Raw genomic sequence first — 25,107 nt, 5'->3', positions numbered from 1 at the left:
AGGGGGACTCTTCCAAAAATCCACACCGCATATTGTAATGCTTCGGTCTCATCCTTGTCTCACATGTTGGATGATGTAATATAGGGTTAGTCATTATTTCTTAATAAAAGTATGTCTCACACTGATGGGGTCTGTGATTTCACAATTCTTACCACTTTGTAGAATAGCTTTTCTCCATTACCTTTCTGACGGGTTTGGCTTGAATAGTTGATCAATCTCCAAAGAGTAACAGAGAAACGCCCAGAAGAGCACCGAACAGAAATAATGAATCCATGTCTGCGGGTTCAAGTGCAATAGAAAAATATTATAGCAAGAAACAAGGACAGTAGAAGAAGCACTGCTGAGGATGAAGACCGTTCTGGGTCCACTATCCGAATGTGTAATGTGGCTTCTTTTCAAGTAGATAGAGAATACTAGAAAACTCCCGAAACATACAACGCCCCCCCCAAGTCACCTTGTGTCAAAAATGTTGTTATTCTATTTATGAGATTTAGTTACTTTAATGCTAGGGCTTCACGGTGACGTGTCGTGTGACATGGAGATCTCGTGTTTCATTGTGGCATCGCAACCTGCAACCTCCCGCAGGTCATAAAGATTTCCAAATGTGTTAGGTTTTCTGTCACTGGTTGCCATCTACTCACTATGGGCTTCAATTCAAGTCATGCAAATTGTCTGCAGTTTTTTTTTTATGCAGCAAAACTACAGCCCGTAAAAAAAAAATACGGATCCAATACGAAACATATGCATTGCATTCTACTTTTACGGGTACGCTATCATTACTAACCTAGGAAACTGGACGTGATCATGTACATTTTGAAATTTTCATGTATAAAACGGATGCCAGAGAGATGTAAAATACAGGACACATCAATGGCAACAAGGATAAAAAAAAACATCAAAGTTTTCTGGATGTAAAACAAAACTACAACAAAAAAAACACACGATTTTTCATGTCTGTCTGACCGCAGCCTTAATGTTGTGCTACACGTTGCCGTGTATTTAAGCAGCAGAAAAGATGCATACATAAAAGCGGATGCAAGAAATATCAGTATAAAACAGTATATAGTTTAACAAGACACAAAAATAAAAAAAAATAAATAAGCAATAAAAAAACACTTAAAATGTGCAACAAGTGCATACAGAAACAAAGGCTAGGATGTCATAAACCAACAACCCCTACACCTCTAACTGCAGATCCTTGTAACGGGGTGCAAGTATTTATTGGTCGTAGGTATGGAGGAGTATTGCAAAAACAAAGCCAAAGCCCAGTAAGACAGCGTGCATAATAGTAATGGAGTATTGGTGGGCACTCGGCTTATTTATGGGTGGTGGATGAACTGGGGATGGTCCCGATCAGTAGAAAGTAGAATCAACCGCACTATTGTTTTTGGTGCTCAAAAAGAAGCTACTTTATTGGTGTATCAAGCACAAAGTATATGATTATGTGGGAACAAAGGCAACCATACAGGGAGACGTTTCGACCGGTCCCGGGTCTTTCTCGCTCAGTCACTGCGCTCAGTGTGGAGAGCGGGTGAGAGAATCGCTATGGGCACTGTAAATATGTCTCCTTTTTGATCATCAAAAACAAAGAGTGCGGTTGATTCTACGTTCTACTAGTAGTCCTATAGAAAGCAGGATTCAAGTGCTAATTACAATACAATAAAGTGCTAGCGCTCAGGATAAATAACCAGTGACCACAAGGAATAAATGCAGTGGTACCAGATGTATATATGAATATAACTGGGATGTAAATAAAGGGATACAAGTAAGATAAAAGAGAAATGTTATGTGCACATTACCTGGACTGGATGCAATAGGGCAGCAAGAGGGGGAAGGAACCCATGTGGCCATGTAGCTCCTGCCTTACTATATCTGTAAAGGCTCATTCATAAGATTGTATTTTCAGTCCAAGTGCTATAAGTCACAAAAAATGGAGAGCACTCGGACCAATGTGGTTCAATGGTGCAGGGCAGATCAGCGTTTTTTTTCTATTTTCTTTCACTAATCTAATCTGCGTGTGAAAAAAGTCACAGCGTGCACGAATTTCTTCTGTAAATCAGATGTGACTCACGCTTTCAAGTCTATGGGTGCGTGAAAAAAAAAAAAAAATCAAATGCCAAGCGGAGCCACAGTACAGCGTCCAATTTTTGCAAATACATTGCAATTCTGTAACAAAGGACACTGTAAATAAATAATAGCTGTTGCTGTAAAAAACAGATTGCACACGGATGACAAGTGAGAAAAAAGTTGTCCAACTTTTTTGGATTACACTCTGAACGATTTTTTTATACGCTTGTGTGAACGAGCACTTACAGGCAGCCACTTGCAATCAAATACCCCATACCACTAAGACATCTGTGTTTCACACGCTGTATGTGATTGATATGTGCTTTTCACAGATGGATGACATTAATGTGCAGTACAAGTGCTGTTGGTGATTAACAATCCAAAGGATTGGAGAAGCTTTGCAATTAATTTATTTGTCCATACGTGAAAATTACTGATGAAAAATGATAAAAACTAAAAATAGAGAAAAGCAAACACTTGTATAGACCTAGAAAATCAAGGAATATTGGAACATATGGTGGAATTTACAAAGATTAATGAGCCAACACGTACTCCTCTAAAACAACAGACGCAGCTGATACTCATGTCAACAGTATTGCGCAAATCACCGCTGCAACCAATCACTGAGCTCCGCTGATGTAGATGGCAACAGCCACATGGCTCAATGATTGGCTGCAGTGCTGACATGTGCACTGTAGTTGTTACATCACTGCTGCAGCTAGTAAACAATCAGACACCGGAAGAGCGGTGGAGAGCAGACGCCGGACCCAGAGAGGGCGAGAACCAGCTGTTTTTGTCACTAGAGGTATAGGAGCATTTGGGGAAATAAAACTTAAAAGTGGAAAACCCCTTAGATTCTGTATAGACAAGTTATTACTTTTAGACACATATCTCAGGGGCTGATTGCCAAGTGTTTAAATAACTGTGTGGGTTATTAATGGCATATCAGTGGCAAACACTAGAAATTACTTACGGAGATGAAAACGCAGGAGATGTGAGAGATCCAAGACTGACTGGACAAGAAATCGGGAGCGATCAGCCACACTAGAGAGTTCAGGAGTAACCCTTCAAAACAAGAAGAAATCTGAATGAAAATATAGTAAATAGTTACCATTTTTTTTTCATGTACGTGTTTAAACACAGACATGTGAATGAGGCCTAATGAGTACATGTGCTATCTGAGAAAAACACAGGGGATTCATGGATGTCTGAATGGTCTTCATAATGCCTTGATGTACCGTATATTCCGGCGTATAAGACGACCTGGTGTATAAGACGACCCCCCTACTTTCCTGTTAAAATATAGAGTTTAGGATATATTCACCGTATAAGACTACCCCTTTTCCAACGCATACCAAACACCGGTAAAAATTAAAAAAAAACAGATTTGAATTTAACATGGTCCTTTTTTAATTTAAATTCTTATGACATGCAGGTATATAGCAGGAAAACTGTCACTCATAAACATATTAAAATAGGGGGGACCCCACGTCATTTTTTGGGGGGGTCCCCCATTCTAATAGCTAGTAAAGGCTAGGTATTCAGCTGGGGGCTGATATTAGTAGCCTGGGAAGCTCCGTGGGTATTACCCCCTTCCCAGACTTCAAACATCTGCCCCAGCCGTCTGCTTAACCTCCGCTAGAGACTATAATGATGGTGGATCCCACGCCAATTTTCTTTTTAAAAAATCCTTTATTTTAACACTAAATGACAATTGAGGGGTTAATAAAGATGCAGTCCCTAAATTATTATTAATTTTGTAATTAATTTTTCCCAAAAATGTTGACGTGGGCTTCGCCATATTTTTGTGTCCAGCCAGGTACAGCAGGCAGGAACGGGCTGCCCCCAACCACCAGCTGCCTATTTGTACCTGGCCGGACACAACAATATAGGGAAGCCCTTTTTTTTTTAATTATTTCATGAAATAATTAAAAAAAAAAGACGTGGGGCTTCGCCCTATTTTTGTGTCCAGCCAGGTACAACAAGGCAGCTGGGGGCTGGAATCCGCAGCGCAGGGAGGCCCAAGCTTTCTGGGCCCCCCCCGCTGCAAATTGCAGTCCGCAGCCACCCCGGAAAATGGCGCGTTCATAGAAGCGCCATCTTCTGGCGCTGTACCCAACTCATCCAGGGCCCTGGTGCGGTGGCTCACTGGGTAATAAAGGGGTTAGGGCCAGCTTGGCATTATCAGCTGGCCCTAAGCCCGAAATTCATGGGGTCACGCCAATATTAGACATGACCACCATGAATTTCTAGTAAAGTAATTAAAAAAAACACAACACCCAGAAAAAAGTCCTTTAATTGAAATAAAGACACAATTTTTTAATGTTCTAAATTAAACCATACTTACCGTCACGCCCATTCCAGCTGAAGCCAACGATCTCCTGCAATAAAAGAAAAATAATAAAGCAACCTCATCCTTACCTTTCCATGGTTCCCAGGACCGGTCCAGCTCTGCTACATTCACATGACAGGCTGCACCGCAGCAGAACGCTGCCATCCAGCCTGTCATCCCGCAGACACTGAGAAGCGCAGGCATGCTTGTGCTCCTCAGTGTCTGACTGTGACGGCATCCAGATGAGCCGAGATCATGTCCAATGAACTCGGCTCACCTCATGCACGTCACTGACAGCGTGGGAAAATTCTCCTGCTCCCCGCATGCGCAGTAGAAGTTTCCCACACTGTCAGTGACGGACGTCCAGGAGGTGAGCTGAGTTCATTGTCGGCTCATCTGGATGCCGTCACAGCGAGACACTGAGGAGCGCAAGCATGCCTGCGCTTCTCAGTGTCTGCGGGATGACAGGCTGGATGGCAGCGTTCTGCTGCGGTCCAGCCTGTCATCTCGATGTAGCAGAGCTGGAGCTGTCCTGGGAACCATGGAGAGGTAAGGATGAGGTTGCTTTATTATTTTTCTTTTATTGCAGGAGATCGGTGGCTTCAGCTGGAATGGGCGTGATGGTAAGTATGGTTTAATTTAGAACAATAAAGAATTGTGTCTTTATTTCAATTAAAGGACTTTATTCTGGGTGTTTGTGTTTTTTTTAACTTTGACTATGGGGTTAGTAATGGGGGTGTCTTATAGACGCCTCTCCATTACTAACCTGGGCTTGATGTCAGCTGGCATTATAAGCTGACATCAACCCCAACCCTATTACCCCCTGCCACCGCACCAGGGCAGCGTGGAAGAGCGAGGCTAAGTGCCAGAATTGGCGCATCCTATGGATGCGCCATTTCTGGGGCGGCTGACGGCTGGTGTTTCTAGCCTGGGAGGGGGCCAATATTCATGGCTCCCTTCCTGGGCTATTAATATCAGCCCCCAGCTGTCTGCCTAGCCTTTGCTAGCTATTAAATTAGGGGGGACCCCACGTCATTTTTTTTGGGGGGTCCCCCATTTTAATAGCTAGTAAAGACTAGGTATTCAGCTGGGGGCTGATATTAGTAGCCTGGGAAGCTCCGTGGGTATTACCCCCTTCCCAGGCTTCAAACATCTGCCCCAGCTGTCTGCTTAACCTCCGCTAGAGCCTAAAATTAAGGGGAACCCCACGCCAATTTTTTTAATAATAAATCCTTTATTTTAATACTAAATGACAAGTACAGTAACCAACACTATCACTGTACTTCATATATATGTGACTGACATGTTTCTATCTATCTAATCTATGTGTGAAGCTCTATTCTGTCTGTTATAAATTGTCGGGTACCGCTGCTGAATTGCCGGCCGGCTTTTTTAAAGAGACGGTGCATGAAAACACTATTATTTGTTTTAATAAATCCTTTACACTAAATGACAAGTACAGTAAGCAACACTGTCACTGTACTTCATATATATGTGACTGACATGTTTCTATCTATCTAATCTATGTGTGAAGCTCTATTCTTTCTATTCTAAATTGTCGGGTGCCGGCTTATGCCGCTGCTGAATTGCCGGCTTTTCATATATTGTCACAGAAGCGATGCGAACTTCCCTGCTCCGGACACAGCGCAGCGCTTCTGTGACAAGTGAAAGCTGTCGGCACAGAAGCCCTGCGCTGTGTCCGGAGCTGGGAATACGCAGCGATGTGTCAGTTTCAGCACAGAAGCGCTGACTGTCTGGACCTACCGCCGCCGTATTTTAACTCCCTCCACCTTATATTAACTCCGACATGGCAGGGATACGGCCACGGCAGCTTATTAACACCCCCAGAGTATCCCCGCATGTCAATTTCTGAAAGTTTAAAAGCATTACCGGCGTATAAGACGACCCCAGACTAGACAGAAGATTTTTCAGTCTTCAAAAGTCGTCTTATACGCCGGAATATACGGTATCTGTTCCTACGAAAGCACAAAAGTTTGCATAAGAGCTGTAGACACAAAACATTTTTTTTCCTTATTTAAATGCATGTATTTTGGGATAAAATATTTATTTTTGCAATTTGGTTTCATTAAACATTTTGCACTGTTATTTTATTAGGCTTTTTGTTTCCCTGCACATTTAAACTTTGATGTGGTCATAAATCAGCTGAGAAGAGCTCAGAAAAAGACAGTCACAATCTCCCTGTCAGACCATTCTCCTAGCTGTTTTTTTTTATTTTTTTATTGCAGTGCTGGAGTGGCACAACTAATCTAACCTCCCTGCCCCTAGTCTTATACTCACCAGTGCCGCGCCGCCATCTTGTGATTGACCGGAAGTCAGAGGCAACGGTCTGGCTTACATAGACTTATATTGAGTTGTGACTTCTGGCTCGCACAGCAGAACTGGCAGCCGGTGAGTATAACACTGGGGCAGGAAACTTAGATTAGTTGTACCACTTCAGCACTGCAATAAAAAAAAAACACAAAAAAAAAAAAACTGCTGGATTGGCGCGTTAACTAATTCAGCAGCCACCAAACTATACAGCACTGACTACAGAATGCAAAAAGTGCAAAGTTTCTAATAAAACTTAAATGCAAAAATGATTTTTAAGCTACAAATACATGCAATTACGTATTTTTAAAAAAATAGCATAAAAGTCCCCAAATGTGGACAAAACCTTTAAGATAATTTCAAATTTGCTTTACTCTTTCATTTATGATTTGTTTACACTAGACAATTTTGCATTTTAGTTTTTTCTCCCTTTCTTCCAAGAGCCATAATATTTTAAAATTAATATGAGTTGTACTTTTGAATGACACCATTCATTTTACCACATAGTGTGCTGGAAACTGGGGAAAAAAAATTCCAAATGCTGTAAAATTGTGAAAAAATGCAATTCTGACATTGTTGTTTGGGAATTGTTTACGCGGCATACATTGTGAGATAAAAATGACCTGGTAATAGGATTCTCCTCTTCAGTATGATTACAATGATACCAAACTTAGTTTTTTTTTTAGTATTTTAGTGGTGAAAGAAAGTCAGAACTTTGTAAAGGAAAAAAATAATCTTTGATTGTGTTGCCATTTTCGGAGACCCGTAACACTTTTGTTTTTTGGAGGATAGAGCTTTGTGAGGGCTTATTTTTTGCAGAGCGCAATGAAATTTTTTTATACTATTTGGGGACAGATATGACATTTTGATCACTTCTTACAGTATTTTTTCGGTATTGCAGCAATTAACAATAACTTTTCTGTATACCCATCAGGTTAATTCTTTTTAAACTTTGATAGATCGAACTTTTCTGGACACGGTAATACCAAATGTGTGTTTTTTAGTTATTTTTTCTTATCTTTAATGTAGGGAAAGGAGGGTGATTTGAACTTATGTTTTTTTCATAATTTTTAAAATCTTTTTTCTTTTATTTATTAGTCCCCTTAGGGAACTTGAACCTGTGATTGTTTGATTGTTTGTGCTATACACAGCAATACCACAATACTGCTGTATTCAGTGGAGCACATTGATGATAGGCATGGAGGCCTTTAACAGACCCCTAGCCGTCATGCACCTGCGGTGCGCGTTTCAAATCGGTTACACGTCAACTTCTCTTTCGGGAAACGCCGAGTTTTATGTGCAAATTTTTCCCATAGACTTGCATTCGATGCGGAAAATCCGCAGATAAAACAAAAAAAAAACAACACACTAAAAACTAGTGCGTTTGCACAGTGGAAACATACAAAACTAATGTATTCCACCCATGACTAACAAGGTTTTGTCAAAGCCAAATACCAGGAAGTGTCAAAAACAAAGCTGCTTTGTTTAAAGCATGACATACCAACAAGAGACAGACCCCAGTGTCAAAAATGCATGTTATTAAAAAAACGCCCTAAAAACCACAATGTAATAGGTGCAGAGAATCTGCAACACCAAAAGCTCACCATGGCAACGTAGCTTAATTCCATTGAAATTGCATGTAATCTGGATATTATTCAGTCACCATGCACTCTTTTACCCCATAATGAAGGCTCCTCGGCGTTCCATAACCTAGCACTTTGCTTATTGCATTATACCCTTACGGAGCCCCAGCAAATTGTCCCATGCAGCCTGCAGGACACGGAGGCTCCCTATTATAGGCTTCTGCTGGCTGTGATTCACACTGATCCATTCCTCCCTACCAGCAATGGGGAAAAAACATCCATTTTGAGCACACCATGATTTTTATGTTGCATGATTCATACAGAACAAAAATTGGAAATATATGAACAGAAAAAGCCACCAGTGTGTGCATGAGGCCTTATACAAACAGCAGGCAGTTATCTAATTGCAGGTTCTGCCCTAGTCACACCTGTAGTGACCGAGACACCGGCCAGCAGAACTCTCCAACCCATCCTGATCGCCTGGCTCTTTCTTCGCTTACTGCACCTATAGGAGATGGCCAGACCGACGAGTCCCAAGACAGCGCTGCCTGCACAGACTGCATGGTAGAGCTCGGAAAGAAGAACCAGGTCAGTACCAGAATCCCTCTCTGGGCAGCATAGCCGTGGTAGCCGCAAGGAAGCCATTCACCTGGAGAACACATGAAAAAAGGGTGGGAGAACTTCTATGTAAATTAATAGGTGCTAAACAGCAACTTGTAAATTAACTCTATCATAGCCTGATGACAAACCACAGCCTAGTGACTGTGGGGGATTTGCATAAGTCATTTTTTGCCAAAATGGGGGGAAAAAAATGCATCAAAACCTGCTAACAGTAATGTAGAAAATGTTCACAGTTTTGTGATACTTTTTTGGTTGTATCATTTTTTACAGATCTAACATGCAAGGTATATCACCACATAGCAAATATGCAGCATATTTTCATCTGCGCTTCTGCATGGAAAAAAATCTGCTGCATATTACAGTACCTGCAAAGTTAATAAGACTTTAACCACTTAAGAACCACTTGCTGAAAATATACTTCCACATTTACTTGCCATTTTGTAGAACTAACAAGTAGCATATGTCACATTTTACCATTAGGCTGTGTGCCCACTATGCATTTTTTAAGCGTTTCCGCAGCAGCAATTCCGCTGCAGAAACGCTTAGAAAACGCTTGGTAGTAGGTCTGCCATGTTCCCCAATGATAATCCGCATGTGCTGTGCACATGCTGCGGAAATTTCCGCTGCGGATTATCATTGCGGAAAAATCCGTAGCACTACCAATTATTTTGCCGTCGCGTAATTGCCGCCATTGACTTGCATTGAATCGCTTAATATCCGCATGACTACATGTTCACATTCGGATATTAAGTGATTCAATGTGCGGATGGTACCCGGGTCTGGAGAAGAGGAGACTCTCCTCCAGACCCCGGTACCATAGTACCTGTAAAAAAAAAAGAATTTAAAATAAAAAACACATTATACTCACCTTCTGATGGCCCCCAGTCTCCTTCTCCGATGCGTCCGGTCTCCCCGGTGGCTCGCGATGGCATAAAAGGACCTTCCATGACGTCATTCAGTCATGTGACAGGTCACGCGACCGCTGACGTATTGGGATCAGTTTGTCTGTATTGGAATCAGTCTGCAGTATTGGGATCAGTTTGTCTGTATTGGGATCAGTTTGTCTGTATTGGGATTAGTCTGCAGTATTGGGATCAGTTTGTCTGTATTGGGATCAGTTTGTCTGTATTGGGATCAGTCTGCAGTATTGGGATCAGTTTGTCTGTATTGGGATCAGTTTGTCTATATTGGGATCAGTTTGTCTATATTGGGATCAGTCTGCAGTATTGGGATCAGTTTGTCTGTATTGGGATCAGTCTGCAGTATTGGGATCAGCTTGTCTGTATTGAACATTGCAAAGTATTGAAGAAGCTTTGTAATTTATTTATTCATCCATGTTAAAAACACGGTGAAGAGACCATGCCAACTAACATGCCTAAGGCTGTGTGCCCACGATGCGTTTTTAAGCGTTTCCACAGCGGCCAAAACACTGCAGAAACGCTTAAAAAATGCATGGTAGAAGGCCTGCCATGTTCCCCAATGATAATCCGCATGTGCTGTGCACATGCTGCGGAAATTTCCGCTGCGGATTATCATTGCGGAAAAAAACACAGCACTACCAATTATTTTGCAGAAGCGCTGCGTTTTCGCCGCCATTGACTTGCATTAGAATGCATGGATTCCGCTTCACTAGATAAGCAAATGCAGAATACATGCGTTCAATGTGCGGATGGTACCTGGGTCTAGAGGACAGGAGACTCTCCCCCGGACCCGGGTATCATAGAAAACTGTAAAAAAAAGAATAAAATAAAATGTTATATTTACATTCTGATGGCCCCCAGTGCGCTTGTCTTCCCTTGCCCGCAGATCGCGGTGGACTGGAGGACCTGCGCTGACGTCATAGTCATGTGACAGCAGGTCCTTCAGTGTAGTGTACCGCGATCTGCTGGCAGCCAGGACGGAGCGAAGCAAGACTCCGGGCGCCATCAGAAGGTAAGTATAGATTTATTGTTTTACCATTCTTTACGGTCACACTATATAAATCCATGCCGGCTGCATGGATTTATATAGTGTGACCAAGTTGACAAGCACTGTCCAAGTGATGCTTGGAAGGAGCTTGACAACCCGCATGCGGAAATGCATGTGAAGAATGCTTCACATCCACATGTCCCTGGCAGGAAAAACGCATGTACAATCCGCATGTACAATCCGCATGCGTTTTTTCTGCCAGGGAGATGCAGAAACGCTCAGGAAAAATCCAGAGCATTTCTGCATCGTGGGCACACAGCCTTATTCATGAGCTATATCTGCTCCTTATCAATACCCATTACAGCAGCACACTTTTTTTTACATTTTTGCTGAGTGACTTGTAATAAACCTGGCAATAAGAAATTTTCCATGTGAGTCTTGTAAAATCACGGCCCACTGTACGTGCAGGAGGAGCCCTCATATGGCTCCACTCGTGGGGCTGTGACGCCCTGAGGTCTCCTCTCACTGCCACAGTGCATCTGCCCAGTGTAAAGATGGCGGCCGCGGCGCGCTGCCCTCACTGCTGCTGACGTAATCAGCGCGCTCCCCACACGGCTGATGGTCACGACTAGTTGTTTCCTTCCTACGTCATCTCATGCGCGTCCCCTAAGAGGGAAGGAATATGGCGGCCTTCGGTATACTAAGCTACGAACACCGGCCGCTGAAAAGACCACGGCTGGGACCGCCGGACGTGTACCCTCAGGACGCCAAGCAGAAGGAGGTGGGTGCAGCACTATGGGGGGGCGGCTCGGTGCTGTGCGGGCACTAGGAGGATAGGGTTGCAGATGGGGGACATCCATCCGGGGGCAGTGCCGGCTAATATGCGTGGTGGAGCGGCGCCCGAGGGGCAGAGGAGTGCGGGCACAATGGGGAAGGGGAGCGCACCAATGGAAGAGCAGCTACAGATGTCCCCTTCTCCCATTGGTGGAGAGTCAGGGGGCGGGGCCTGACCTGTGTATAGGGGGCGCTGTAACCCTGGGTTGTGGAGGGGGCAGGTGTGTCCTGCCATAGCCCATGGTCTCCAGCTCACTGCTGTTTACAGGGCCCCCGTCACCTGGCGGGAAGGGGGCCCCCCGTCACCTGGCGGGAAGGGGGCCCCCCGTCACCTGGCGGGAAGGGGGCCCCCCGTCACCTGGCGGGAAGGGGGCCCCCCGTCACCTGGCGGGAAGGGGGCCCCCCGTCACCTGGCGGGAAGGGGGCCCCCCGTCACCTGGCGGGAAGGGGGCCCCCCGTCACCTGGCGGGAAGGGGGCCCCCCGTCACCTGGCGGGAAGGGGGCCCCCCGTCACCTGGCGGGAAGGGGGCCCCCCGTCACCTGGCGGGAAGGGGCTGGTTCCTGCTCCTCCCCTGAGGATTCTTGGTCCAGAGAGATCGGCCTTTTTGCTGCTAATTTTTATGGTCTTTATGGAGGGGCGTGGCTCACAGGATGATAATGCAAAGACACCCCGCCAGAGAATCCTGTCAGCCACGCCCCCTTGGGAAGAGCGTAAAAAGTAACAAGGCCCCGTCTCTGGAACCGGGTGGTGGATTTAATAAAAAATATTCAGCGGAGCAGCAGGAACAAAATAAGAGCAAAAACTGGCCACTTTTCACCTAGTGACCGGTCCCCTTTAAGGGGGTAGTAGCCGGGAGCCAGACCTCTGCTGCCTCCTCCGATCCACAGCACGATGTGTCCATGCTGCTAACCTCTCCCTGTCTACGGTTCCCGGCACCACCGTGCTCCGACCCAAAGCCACAGCTCTCTGCATCGGGCACAGTAGTGGAAACCGGTAAAGGGCACGTTGTTGCCTCTTCAGTTTCCCAATCAGTTAAAATCCCAAAAATTAAATGGGAAACCCCTTTAAATATAAATAAATGTGTAATAGATGCAGGGTCCAGGGCTGGGTCCCGCCACGTGCCGTTGTCAGTAATAAGGTGGCTGTGCAGGCTCCTCTGTCCAGTGATTTGTAGGGTAGTTCTGGATTATTAACTAGAACTCTTGTGGACAGAGATCACCTGTCATCAGTTTTGTTTGTGTTAATGATGAGTAAGATGTAAACATGTATATTTGTTTATTATTAGTGTTGAGCGAGTATGTTCTATTAACCCTTTCGCCGAGTATGCTCGGGCCGAGCTCCGAGTATTTACAGCTGCTCGGTGATATGGTTGAATCGCTCCCGTGTGCATGATTTGCAACTGTTTGACAGCTTTAGTACATGTGAGGAATGTGTAAGAAATAGACATTCCTCGCATGTAATAAAGCTGTCAAACAGTTGCAAATCATGCACACGGGAGCGATTCAACCATATCACCGAGCAGCTGTAAATACTCGGAGCTCGGCCCGAGCATACTCGGCGAAAGGGTTAATAGAACATACTCGCTCAACACTATTTATTATTTTTTCCTCAGCCACTGGGGCTGCCATTTGTGTTTGCTTGTGTGCAATGTGTCATAGCCTGGCACTTACACACAGCTGCTATAGCAGACTCAGCCCTTAGGAGAGTAGGGCGAATTTCCAGCCCTACTTATTATGCTGTGGCCACATCAGTTTTGTGCTCCCACTGTCGTGCCCTGTTCATCAGTGTAGGTGGAGCCAGGCGCCTTTTTCTTGTAGCCCTGCATTATGCACCAAGCTGCAATTTCTCTTTCCTGTGAGGATCACATTGTGATGTTGTTATCCAGTGGTGTCAGCAGGGCGGTTGGCAGCAGGGTTGTGGAAGGGGCTTCTTCCAGCTGTGAAGTCACTGCCACAGTCCTGCTGCCCACTTTAATATCAAACAAACTTAGTGTATACAGCGCAGTAATCAGATCATGGCCGGCTGCTGCACTCTGAATGCTGAACTCATGTTTTGCCTGGTATTATCTGTGCTCTGCTTCTTGGTAATGCCTGTGCCCTCTACTATATGGTATTACCTCTGCTATGTTTCCTGATGCCACCTGTGCCCGGTGCAGTGTTACCTGTGCGTTGTCACCCACCTGATGTTAGCTGCATTAACTGTGTCTTGTATTATGGAAGGATTTGTGCACACAACCTCTTTTTCAGGCAGATTCCACCTGAAAAAGTTTTTAAAAGAACGCCAAAAGATACACTACATCCTGAAATGTCACATTGACTTTCTGTGCATTTGTTCAGTCCTTTTGAACATATGGAAGCCACTTGTTTGGTAGCCACTAACTATTTTAATAAATGCATTTTTTAAATAAAAAGCCACAGCAAAAGACATCAGGAGAGACAAATAGAAAGACACTTCAGGAAAAAACACCACTAGTGTTTTCCTTGAAGGGAATCTGTCATCAGGTTTTTGCTACCCATTCTGAGAGCAGTGCAATGTAGGAGAAGAGAAGCTGAATCCAACCATGTAACACTTAGATTACTGGCTGCAGCCGTTCTCTCACAATCAGAGTTCTTAGATGTAGCATAAAGCAGAGCTGAGAAATCTTCTCCTGCCCACACCAGGCTCTATGTATACAATGTCTATAGACAGTGAGGTGCTCATCACAGAAGGGGGCGGAGTCAGACTTGCAAGCATGCACCAGCTAGTCACAGCAATGATAATCACCAAGTGATAAAACCATTGTAAGTAAACAGCACACATCCTGACATGTGACACATCTTTGAATTCGGTGTTTTAACCCCTACCTCATGCTGTCCTCCAGATTACATAGCAAAAACCTGCTGACAGATTCCCTTTAAGTGTCTTTTGCACTCAACAGGTACACCATCACCTAAAAGCTGCCATGTGCACATACACTTAACTGATATTACCTATTTCCGGTACTGTTACATGGTATATTACTTGTATATTTTTTGTTTTTACTTGTGTTGAAAAAAATAATCACCCACTTTTCACCCCTATTAAAAATAAATAATAATGCATTTCTCCTTTTCACAGGAAAGCCAAAATGGCAGTGATGGGGACTTTCAGCATGCCCCTGGCTGACATGGAACCCAATGGTGTCCTATGATCCCTTTGTAGATTACCAATGGGAGCCGGTGCACACAAGCATTGGCAACATTTACAGTTATTGAGCAGTTCAATTTCTGCCTCTGCAGAGCGTAGTAGCCGTGACCTTCATCTTGTCTGCTGCTCTCTGCAGAGCCAAGCTCAGTAACTGTTCAGTGGGCAGAGCATAATGATTTTTTTTATTTTTTATTTTAAAGGAAATACTCAAAATATATATACAGTATATTCATTGTCCGATATACAGTACAGACCAAAAGTTTGGACACACCTTCTCATTTAAAGATTTTTCTGTATTTTCATGACTATGAAAATTGTACATTCACACTGAAGGCATCAAAACTATGAATCAACACATGTGGAATTATATACTTAACAAAAAAGTGTGAAACAACTGAAAATATGTCTTATATTCTAGGTTCTTCAAAGTAGCCACCTTTTGCTTTGATGACTGCTTTGCACACTCTTGGCATTCTCTTGATGAGCTTCAAAAGGTAGTCACCGGAAATGGTTTTCACTTCACAGGTGTGCCCTGTCAGGTTTAATAAGTGGGATTTCTTGCCTTATAAATGGGGTTTGGACCATCAGTTGTGTTGTGCAGAAGTCAGGTGGATACACAGCTGATAGTCCTACTGAATAGACTGTTAGAATTTGTATTATGGCAAGAAAAAAGCAGCGAAGTAAAGAAAAACGAGTGGCCATCATTACTTTAAGAAATGAAGGTCAGTTAGTCCGAAAAATTGGGCAAACTTTGAAAGTGTCCCCAAGTGCAGTTGCAAAAACCAACAAGCACTACAAAGAAACTGGCTCACATGAGGACCGCCCCAGGAAAGGAAGACCAAGAGTCACCTCTGCTTCTGAGGATAAGTTTATCCGAGTCACCAGCCTCAGAAATCGCAGGTTAACAGCAGCTCAGATTAGAGACCAGGTCAATGCCACACAGAGTTCTAGCAGCAGACACATCTCTACAACAACTGTTAAGAGGAGACTTTGTGCAGCAGGCCTTCATGGTAAAATAGCTGCTAGGAAACCACTGCTAAGGACAGGAAACAAGCAGAAGAGACTTGTTTGGGCTAAAGAACACAAGGAATGGACATTAGACCAGTGGAAATCTGTGCTTTGGTTTGATGAGTTCCAACCACCGTGTCTTTGTGCGACGCAGAAAAGGTGAACGGATGGACTCTACATGCCTGGTTCCCACCAAGAAGCATGGAGGAGGAGGTGTGATGGTGTGGAGGTGCTTTGCTGGTGACACTGTTGGGGATTTATTCAAAATTGAAGGCATACTGAACCAGCATGGCTACCACAGCATCTTGCAGCGGCATGCTATTCCATCCGGTTTGCTTTTAGTTGGACCATCATTTATTTTTCAACAGGACAATGACCCCAAACACACTTTCAGGCTGTGTAAGGGCTATTTGACCAAGAAGTAGAGTGATGGGGTGCTACGCCAGATGACCAGGCCTCCACGGTTACCAGACCTGAACACAATCGAGATGGTTTGGGGTGAGCTGGACCGCAGAGTGAAGGCAAAAGGGCCAACAAGTGCTAAGCATCTCTGGGAACTCCTTCAAGATTGTTGGAAGACCATTTCCGGTGACTACCTCTTGAAGCTCATCAAGAGAATGCCAAGAGTGTGCAAAGCAGTCATCATAGCAAAAGGTGGCTACTTTGAAGAACCTAGAATATAAGACATATTTTCAGTTGTTTCACACTTTTTTGTTAAGTATATAATTCCACATGTGTTAATTCATAGTTTTGATGCCTTCAGTGTGAATGTACAATTTTCATAGTCATGAAAATACAGAAAAATCTTTAAATGAGAAAGTGTGTCCAAACTTTTGGTCTGTACTGTATATATCACTGTACATGACAAAAATGTGTTAAAGCCAGGCAAGGACCTGTTTTAATATTAACCACAAAAATAACGTTATAAGAAAGCCACAATAATAATATAGATCACATAGGACATGACTACAAGATGATAAAATAGAGAGGAGCTGGACATGCCATGATTGTAAGTATAGTTGTATCAAATTATACAATTTCCCACCATGAGCTATCTTAGAGCGGAGAAATGGGCTCCTGGTTGTCCTGTGGTCATAAAGCCGGAGGAAAACTGTCAGTAAGGGCTGGATGGAATTCCATTGTTAATCAGTCTGTATTATTACCAGAAAGTCTTGTGTCCAGACATAATGCCAAGTATTAAAGGGAATCTGTCAGCCGGTTTTTGCTATTTAATCTGAGAACAACATAATATAGGGCAAGAGATCCTGATTCCAGGGATGTGTCATTTCTTAGGCTGTGTGGTTTCAATCAGTGTTTGATATGATCACTGCCTGACTAGGTGTCACGTGCAAACCAGTCCAGCTATTCTGTGTAACCCCGCCCCCACCACTGATTGGCAGCTTCCTGGGTACACTGTACATTGTCAGCAAGCTGCCAATCAGGGGTGTGGGCGGGGTTATACAGGACTTCACATTATGTCCACTGCTGATTATATCCAAACTGCACCAAGCAGACCAGTAAGTGACACATCACCGGAATCCGTGTCTCTTTCCCCTACATCATGCTGCTCTCAGATTACATGGCAAAAATCTGGTGACAGATTCCCTTTAAGGATCTAGAGCGTGTTCTTCTCTTTCTGACTGTTGTTAGGACCCTGCAGCACAATCTTACAACACTTATGTGATTACACTGGTGAAATGTGAAGGATTGTGCCTAAAAGGAACCTGTCACATTTCCTTGTAGTCCAATCTGTGGACAGCACGGAGCAGAGAAGGAGGAGCTGAGCTAAATGACATTAAAGATTCACTATAACTTGTATTTTATTCGGTGAAATCCCTATTTCCCATACAAAGGAGTCCAGTGGGCGGTCCTACTAGTGATTGACAGCTATCTCTGTATGTCCGGTAATACAGGGAAGACTCAGTCACTGAGCAGGACCTCCCACTGGACTTGTATGCACACAGAATGAATTAGATGCACGTTTTACTGAGACTTTTCCCACAAAATGCCTATCAATCTGATCCCCCTGCCCTGTAACATCCTGAATGCAGATCAGATACCATTTTCGACATTACGGGTTCCCTCTAAATTATGTTTAGCTCATGAATAGAAGACCGAGCCAGTTCAGATGAATGCAGTTTGTGAATGGATGGCAACGTAACAGCAGATGAAGGAGAAAGATGGTGGATTAGCTCATGTGTGCCCCTAGAGATGGGGGTTGGTAACAACAAGAAGGTCTCGGTGCATATGCTGCTATGGGTGAACAGTTTTAATTTAAATTAGTCTTGCTAGTAGCACAAGCTGACCTCTGCAGATGAAGGTGACAATGGTTAACCTCTTCACAACTTTTGATGTGTATTTATATGTAATATTTCTATATTGTGAACGCCTGTGCTATGTGTAGCACAGGTGATCAGACAATCGGCGCTTCAAGTTTTCTAAGGGAACTATTAAATACAGTGGAAAGTAAAAAAAAAAAATGTAAAAATATATAAAAAAAAAACAAAACAAATTCAAATAACCCCTTTTTGCCCCATTAAAAAAACAAATTTGATATCGCTGCATTAGTAAAAAAAAAAAAAAAGATCAAAATATAAAATAAATTAATAGGATCGGTAAATGGCATAATGAGAGAGAGATTCAAAACGCCAGAATTCCATTTTTTTGGCCGCCACAATAACAGGCGATCAAAACATCGTATCTACCCCAAAATGGTATCCATAAAAGAACGTCAGCTCAGGGGGGCAAAAAAACAAACAAAAAAACATCACCCAGCCCCAGACCTCGGGAAATGGTGACATAAACAAAAATATTATTTTTTCTTACAAATTTAAATTTTACATTTTTCACCACTTAAATAAAAACCTATACATGATTGGTATTTGCGTTTTTGCCACATAGTGAACTTGGTAAATAAAAAAAAAACGATTGTAGAATTGCACTTTTTTTTTTTTTTTTCGCAATTTCAACACATTTGGATTTTTTTTCCCGCTTTCCAGTACACTATATGGTAAAATGAATGGTGGCATTCAAAATTACAACCTGTCCTGCAAAAAACAAACCTTCTTATGGCTATGGGGTCAGAAAAATAAAAATATGGCTGTTGGAATAAGGGGAGTAAAAAACGAAAGTGCAAAAAACGGAAAGTCACTAGGTCATGAAGAGGTTAAGTCAGGTGACACAAAGGTACATTTGTGATGCTTGGTGCATGAAATTGGCTACGTTCTCCTGTAGGCTCTGTTTGGGAGAGTGTTGTGAGCCTAGTGCTTACCCTATTTCCCCTGCCATGTAGGTAGAGTAACAAGGTTTATATTATTCAGACACATTGGGGATATCCCCAAAAAACCTCACGTACAAGCCCTAAGACTTAACTTGTATTCTTATTTAAAATAGCTGCGTAATAGATATTTATACATTTTGTCTCTACACTGCCTAAATGATTCTACTTATGTGTAGAGGCAATTGGCTAAACTATCAAGTGGTGACATCCCAGTGTGTCAACTCTATTTGGCAAGATAAAACAATTTTTAAAGCACACTTGTTTCACTGCAAAAACAGCGTCATCAGGGGTTGAGACAATAGCTAGAATTCTGTCCCAACCTCTGATGATGCAGTTGTTGTGGTGAAACATGTTGAGGGAACATGTGCTTTAAAAATTGTTAGGGCTTGTTAGTGAGTTTTTTTGGGGGGTTTCCCCAATTTATGTGAATAATTGTATACATATCCCTCACAAGTCCGCAATGTGGTCCCTTTAATATGCATTTCTAAAGGTTTACCATACCACAAGATGAATGAGAGTAGGAGGATGATTATTTATTTTTACACCCGAACCACTTTTTTAACCCCTTTTTGACGTGAGGCGTAATAATACGTCTCTGTGACCTGGGCCCTAATGACCAGGTACGTATTATTACGTCTCACAGAAGCTGTGTGGATGAGATCGCTGCCGGGTGTCAGCTGATTTTGACAGCTGACACCCGGTACTATGTGCCAGGAGCGGCCCCGCACCGCTCCCGGCACATTAACCCCCGTCAACTTGTCCCGCAAAAATCAAGCCCTTACATGACTGTCAGCTGAAATATGGAAAAATGATTGCAAAAACTAGTCTTTGCAAAAAAAAAAAGCGTCTTTTAGTGTGTGACTGCTGCCAATCATAAAAACCTGATATGAATCTGGTATTGCTGTAATCGCACCGACCCGAAGAATAAAGTCATCTAATCACTTATACCGCATGAGGAACGGCATAAAAAATAAACTCTAGGGTTGGGGCTGTGCTTACAGTTATGGTTGGGATTTTTTCAAAAGTAAAGAAAAGAAATGATGACGATATGGCGGCTAGTGTGTTGAGTGCAAGTGCTCGCTACTTGAGTTTGCATTGGGTACTCGGGTATGCACCATGTATCGCGGGTGCTGGAGTGACATGCAAGAGTGTCCACCCCATACAGTGGGGAAAAAAAAGTATTTAGTCAGCCACCAAATGTGCAAGTTCTCCCACTTTAAAAAGATGAGAGAGGCCTGTAATTGACATCATAGGTAGACCTCAACTATGAGAGACAAAATGAGAAAACAAATCCTGAAAATCACATTGTCTGATTTGGAAAGAAATTTTTTCAAATTTTGGTGGAAAATAAGTATTTGGTCAATTACAAAAGTTCATCTCAATACTTTGTTATATATCCTTTGTTGGCAATGACAGAGGTGAAACGTTTTCTGTAAGTCTTCACAAGGTTGGCACACACTGTTTGCTGGTATGTTGGCCCATTCCTCCATGCAGATCTCCTCTAGAGCAGTGACGTTTTGGGGCTGTCGCTGGGCAACACGGACTTTCAACTCCCTCCAAACGTTTTCTATAGGGTTTAGATCTGGAGACTGGCTAGGCCACTCCAGGACATTGAAATGCTTCTTACGAAGCCACTCCTTTGTTGCCCTGGCGGTGTTCTTGGGATCATTGTCATGCTGAAAGACCCAGCCACGTTTCATCTTCAATGCCCTTGTTGATGGAAGGAGGTTTGCACTCAAAATCTCACAATACATGGCCCCATTCATTCTTTCATGTACACGAATCAGTCATCCTGGTCCCTTGGCAGAGAAACAGCCCCAAAGCCTGATGTTCCCACCCCCATGCTTCACAGTAGGTATGGTGTTCTTTGGAAACAACTCGGCATTCTTTCTCCTCCAAACATGACTAGTTGTGTTTCTACCAAACATTTCGACTTTGGTTTCATCTGACCATATGACATTCTCCCAATACTCTTCTGGATCATCCAAATGCTCCCTAGCAAACTTCAGACTGGCCCGGACATGTAATGGCTTAAGCAGGGGGACACATCTGGCACTGCAGGATCTGAGTCCCTGGCGGTGTATTGTGTTACTGATGGTAGCCCATGTAACGTTGGTCCCAGCTCTCTGCAGGTCATTCACTAGGTCCCCCTGTGTGGTTCTGGGATTTTTGCTCACCGTTCTTGAGATCATTTTCACCCCACGGGGAGAGATCTTGTGTGGAGCCCCAGATCGAGGGAGATTTTCAGTGGTCTTGTATGTCTTCCATTTTCTAATTATTTCTCCCACAGTTGATTTCTTCACACCAAGCTGCTTGCCTATTGCAGATTCAGTCTTCCCAGCCTGGTGCAGGGCTACAATTTTGTTTCTGGTGTCCTTTGACAGCTCTTTGGTCTTCACCATAGTGGAGTTTGGAGTGTGACTGTTTGAGGTTGCGGACAGGTGTCTTTTATACTAATAACAAGTTCAAACAGGTGCCAGTACTACAGGTAATGAGTGGAGGACAGAGGAGCCTCTTAAAGAAGTTGTTACAGGTCTGTGAGAGCCAGAAATCTTGCTTGTTTGTAATTGACCAAATACTTATTTTCCCCACTGTATGTTTCGCGGCTGTTATACAGCCAAAAAAAACTTGCGGGGATTGTCCACCATGCACGTGCGATCCCCGAATGTTTTTTTTGGGTGTCTAATAACCGTGAAACATGCGGGCGGGGACTCGAGCACACGCGATACATGGTGAATACCTGAGTACCCGATGTAAACTCAAGTAGCGAGCACTTGCGCTCAAGACTAATTACAACTTATTCAATATGATGACCTAATGTTATCTAATTCTGTGTCGTACTGCTGGGTTCAAAATGTTCACTATACCCTTTGCTAAAATCCTTGAGGGGTCTAGTTTCCAAAATGGGGTCACTTGTGGGGGCTTTCCACTGTTTAGATGCATCAGGGGCTCTCCAAACGCGACATGGCGTCTGCTCTCGATTCCAGCCAACTTTGCGTTCAAAAAGTCACACAGTGCTCCTTCCCTTCTGAACTCTGCCGTGTGCCCAAACACTGTATTTTCCCCACATATGGGGTATCTGCATACTCAGGAGAAATTGCACAACAGTTTTTGTGGTCCATTTTCTCCTCTTACCCTTGTGAAAATAAAAAATTTGGGACTAAAAGATTATTTTTGTGGAAAAAGTTTGAATTTTTTTTATTTTCACAGCTCTATTTTATAAACTTCTGTGAAGCACCTTGGGGTTCAGTGTGCTCACCACACATGTAGAGAAGTTCCTTGAGGGGTCTAGCTTCCAAAATGGGGTCAGTTGTGGACGGTTTCCACTGTTTAGGCACATCGGGGGCTCCCCAAACGCGACATATCGTCCGCTAATTATTCAAGCAAATTTTACATTCAAAAAGTCAAATGGCGCTTTTTCCCTTCCGAGCCCTGCCGTGTGCCCAAAAAGTGGTTTTCCCCCACATATGGGGTATCGGCGTGCTCAGGAGAAATTGCATAACAAATTTTGAGGTCCATCTTTCCTGTTACCCTTGCAAAAATAAAAAAAAATTGGGCCTTAAGTAACATTTTTGTGAAAAAAAAGTTAAATGTTAATTTTTTTTCTTCCACATTCCAAAAATTCCTGTGAAGCACCTGAAGAGTTAATAAACTTCTTGAATGTAGGTTTGAGCACCTTGAGGGGTGCAGTTCTTAGAAAATACCCAAAAGTGACACAATTCTGTCATAAAGGCCCCTCAAAGACACTTCAAATGTGATGTGGTCCCTAAAAAATGGTTTTGTAAGTTTTGTTGGAAAAATAAAATCACTGGTCAACTTCTAACCCTTAACTTCCTAAAAAAAAAAAAAATTGGTTCCAAAATTGTGCTGATGTAAATTAATCCTGTGGGAAATGTTATTTATTAACTGTTTTGTGTGACATATCTCTCTGATTTAAGGGCATGAAAAGTCAGAGCTTGAAAATTTCAAAATTTTCGCCAAATTTCCAATTTTTTTTCACAAATAAACGCAAGTCATATCAAATAAATTTTACCAATATCATGAAGTACAATATGTCAGTAAAAACAGTCTCAGAATCAGGGGGATCATTTGAAGCGTTCCAGAGGTATTACCTCATAAAGTGACAGTGGTCAGAATTGTAAAAATTGGCCTGGTCATTAACGTGCAAACCACCTTGGGGGGTAAAGGGGTTAATAAGCTTTATTAAACAATACCCTCACTCTCCTGCTAATCCCTAAATGTGTTTCATGTTCTACTTCACTTCCTGTGACATTTCGTTTAGTTGGAGAGGAGTCTCATACAAAGCATCCTCATGAGGCTGGGGCTGCAATCATTACCACGTGGCATCTATAACCCCTCCTGGAACAGGATATCATCAGGGGTCAGCGATGAAGTTACTCACTACAGTTACTTGCATCGCCTTCTAAAAATGTCCTGGATCCATGGTGATAACAGCTGTAGGAGAGGTGACTGCAGCACCCGCTCTCTGCTTTTATCTCTGCTGCCGCTGCTTCTTTCTGTGAAAGAAGACTTCATTGGGGGGGGGCAGAGGTGGAAGCAATGAGTGACACTAGCTCCGCCACACAGCATCTAGCACTGCCCTCAAACAAATCGTCATCAGTGAGTGGTGATAGAAGCAGTGTGAGTGACGCCAGCTCCACCCCTTGATGCTGCTGCTGGGAAGTGAGTGCAGCCCCAGCCTCCTTTGATGTCCCGCTTGAGACACCTCTGAAATGAAATGTCACAGGAAGTGAAGTTAAAAAAAAAAACAAAAATCAACAACCCATATTTCTGGATTAGGAGGAGAAGTTTAGGGTGTTGTGTAATAATGCTAATCGCAAAATTGATTATGGTGCAAAAATAGATATTTAGAAAGGACATTTTAGGAATTAAACCACAACTTTTAAGTGGCATGTGCCTCTTAATGAATTTGGTGCATCTTATTTCTGCACGCCCCTCATTAAGACTGGCATGTGAAACGGCAGCCTTTAATGGATTGGGGCAAAAGTCTTTTTCATACATTATTTTTTGAGCCCAGCTGAAAACTGCTAAAGAAGAAGCCAGAAATAACGACACGTGCACTGCAATTTAAAGGCTACTTGCTGTGCATTTGTAATGTCTTTTGTCACTACGTTTAACTTCTTAAGGCTTTGAAAGCTGTGAAGCAGCTAAATGACATGACAGGTTCATTCCTCAGGCGACTTCCACTTGGAAGCCACCAGTATGTTATATGTAAGATTTAAAGAAAAGGACATCAGTGGCAAAGCCGCCGCACCAGACGTCCAAAAGGAGGTCAGAAAAGACCGGCAATTTCCCGAATCGTATTCTGCTTCCAAAACGGTGTGGTACGCTGGTGTCTGCAGACGCTGTGTGCACATGCCCTGATTGGGGTGTAATTCATTGCCAGCCTGCAGGAACAATCATTATTGCCATGGCTGGTATGGACATTGTACTTCTAGGTGACAGATGGTAGGCCTTACACCTGTTAGCGAGTGAAGGCTATGTGTTTAGTTATTGGCCAGATGGCCTAGGATTTTATTTTGTACTGTGATATTTAGTTCCTTTGTGTAAAGAAAAAGCTACTAGAAACCTGTTTTTTAAATATTAACTACTTATGTTTTTTTCATAAATCAAACGGTAAAAGTGAAGATGAGAAACTAACATATCTTATTAGTGACAAAATGTCCATTTCCTTACTTGTCAGTCACTTCTTGTGTCTTGCACTGGTCATTCAACCCCAAAAATCTGCTACAGATCTGATTTCAGTGCGAGATCAAATTTCCTCTTCACACCCAATATATGTTTATATAAGTAACAGGTGGGGAGTCCACAGAGAGAGACTGCTGAGGCTTCTAGTACTAAAAATATGGAATACATGTCATAATGGACAGGATATGTAAATACTAGTTTACGGTATTTGTTTTAAACAATAAAAAAATATGGGGAAAAAACAGGCTCCAGTGCTTACTATAAAACAAAG

General features: G+C 43.0%; 2 protein-coding genes across 7 annotated transcripts in view; one reads left to right on the top strand and one right to left on the bottom strand.

Moving 5' to 3' along the window:
* LOC141155502 (G-protein coupled receptor 143-like) overlaps positions 1–8,781 on the bottom strand; it is a 44,186-nt gene extending 35,405 nt beyond the window's left edge. The window contains exons 1-3 of the mRNA XM_073642368.1: positions 8,739–8,781; positions 3,041–3,132; positions 182–276 (exon numbers count right to left, since the gene is read on the bottom strand). Of these exons, the coding sequence (XP_073498469.1) occupies positions 182–276; positions 3,041–3,132; positions 8,739–8,781 (230 nt within the window). The remainder of the gene's footprint in view (positions 1–181; positions 277–3,040; positions 3,133–8,738) is intronic.
* Positions 8,782–11,453: 2,672 nt separating this feature from the next.
* The window catches only part of MED12 (mediator complex subunit 12), a 65,676-nt gene continuing 52,022 nt past the window's right edge, over positions 11,454–25,107 (top strand). For 5 of the 6 annotated variants that reach the window (XM_073640986.1, XM_073640984.1, XM_073640985.1 and 2 more), the window contains exon 1: positions 11,454–11,620. In XM_073640986.1, coding sequence (XP_073497087.1) covers positions 11,522–11,620 — 99 coding nt within the window. In that variant the 5' untranslated portion in view covers positions 11,454–11,521. The remainder of the gene's footprint in view (positions 11,621–25,107) is intronic. The other variant, XM_073640987.1, reaches the window with a different exon arrangement.

This window comes from Phyllobates terribilis, unplaced genomic scaffold (genome assembly GCF_046119375.1).
Source record: "Phyllobates terribilis strain yellow unplaced genomic scaffold, ASM4611937v1 Scaffold_7__3_contigs__length_470593459, whole genome shotgun sequence".
Taxonomy (NCBI): domain Eukaryota; kingdom Metazoa; phylum Chordata; class Amphibia; order Anura; family Dendrobatidae; genus Phyllobates; species Phyllobates terribilis.
This window is presented reverse-complemented; position numbering and strand designations above follow the sequence as displayed.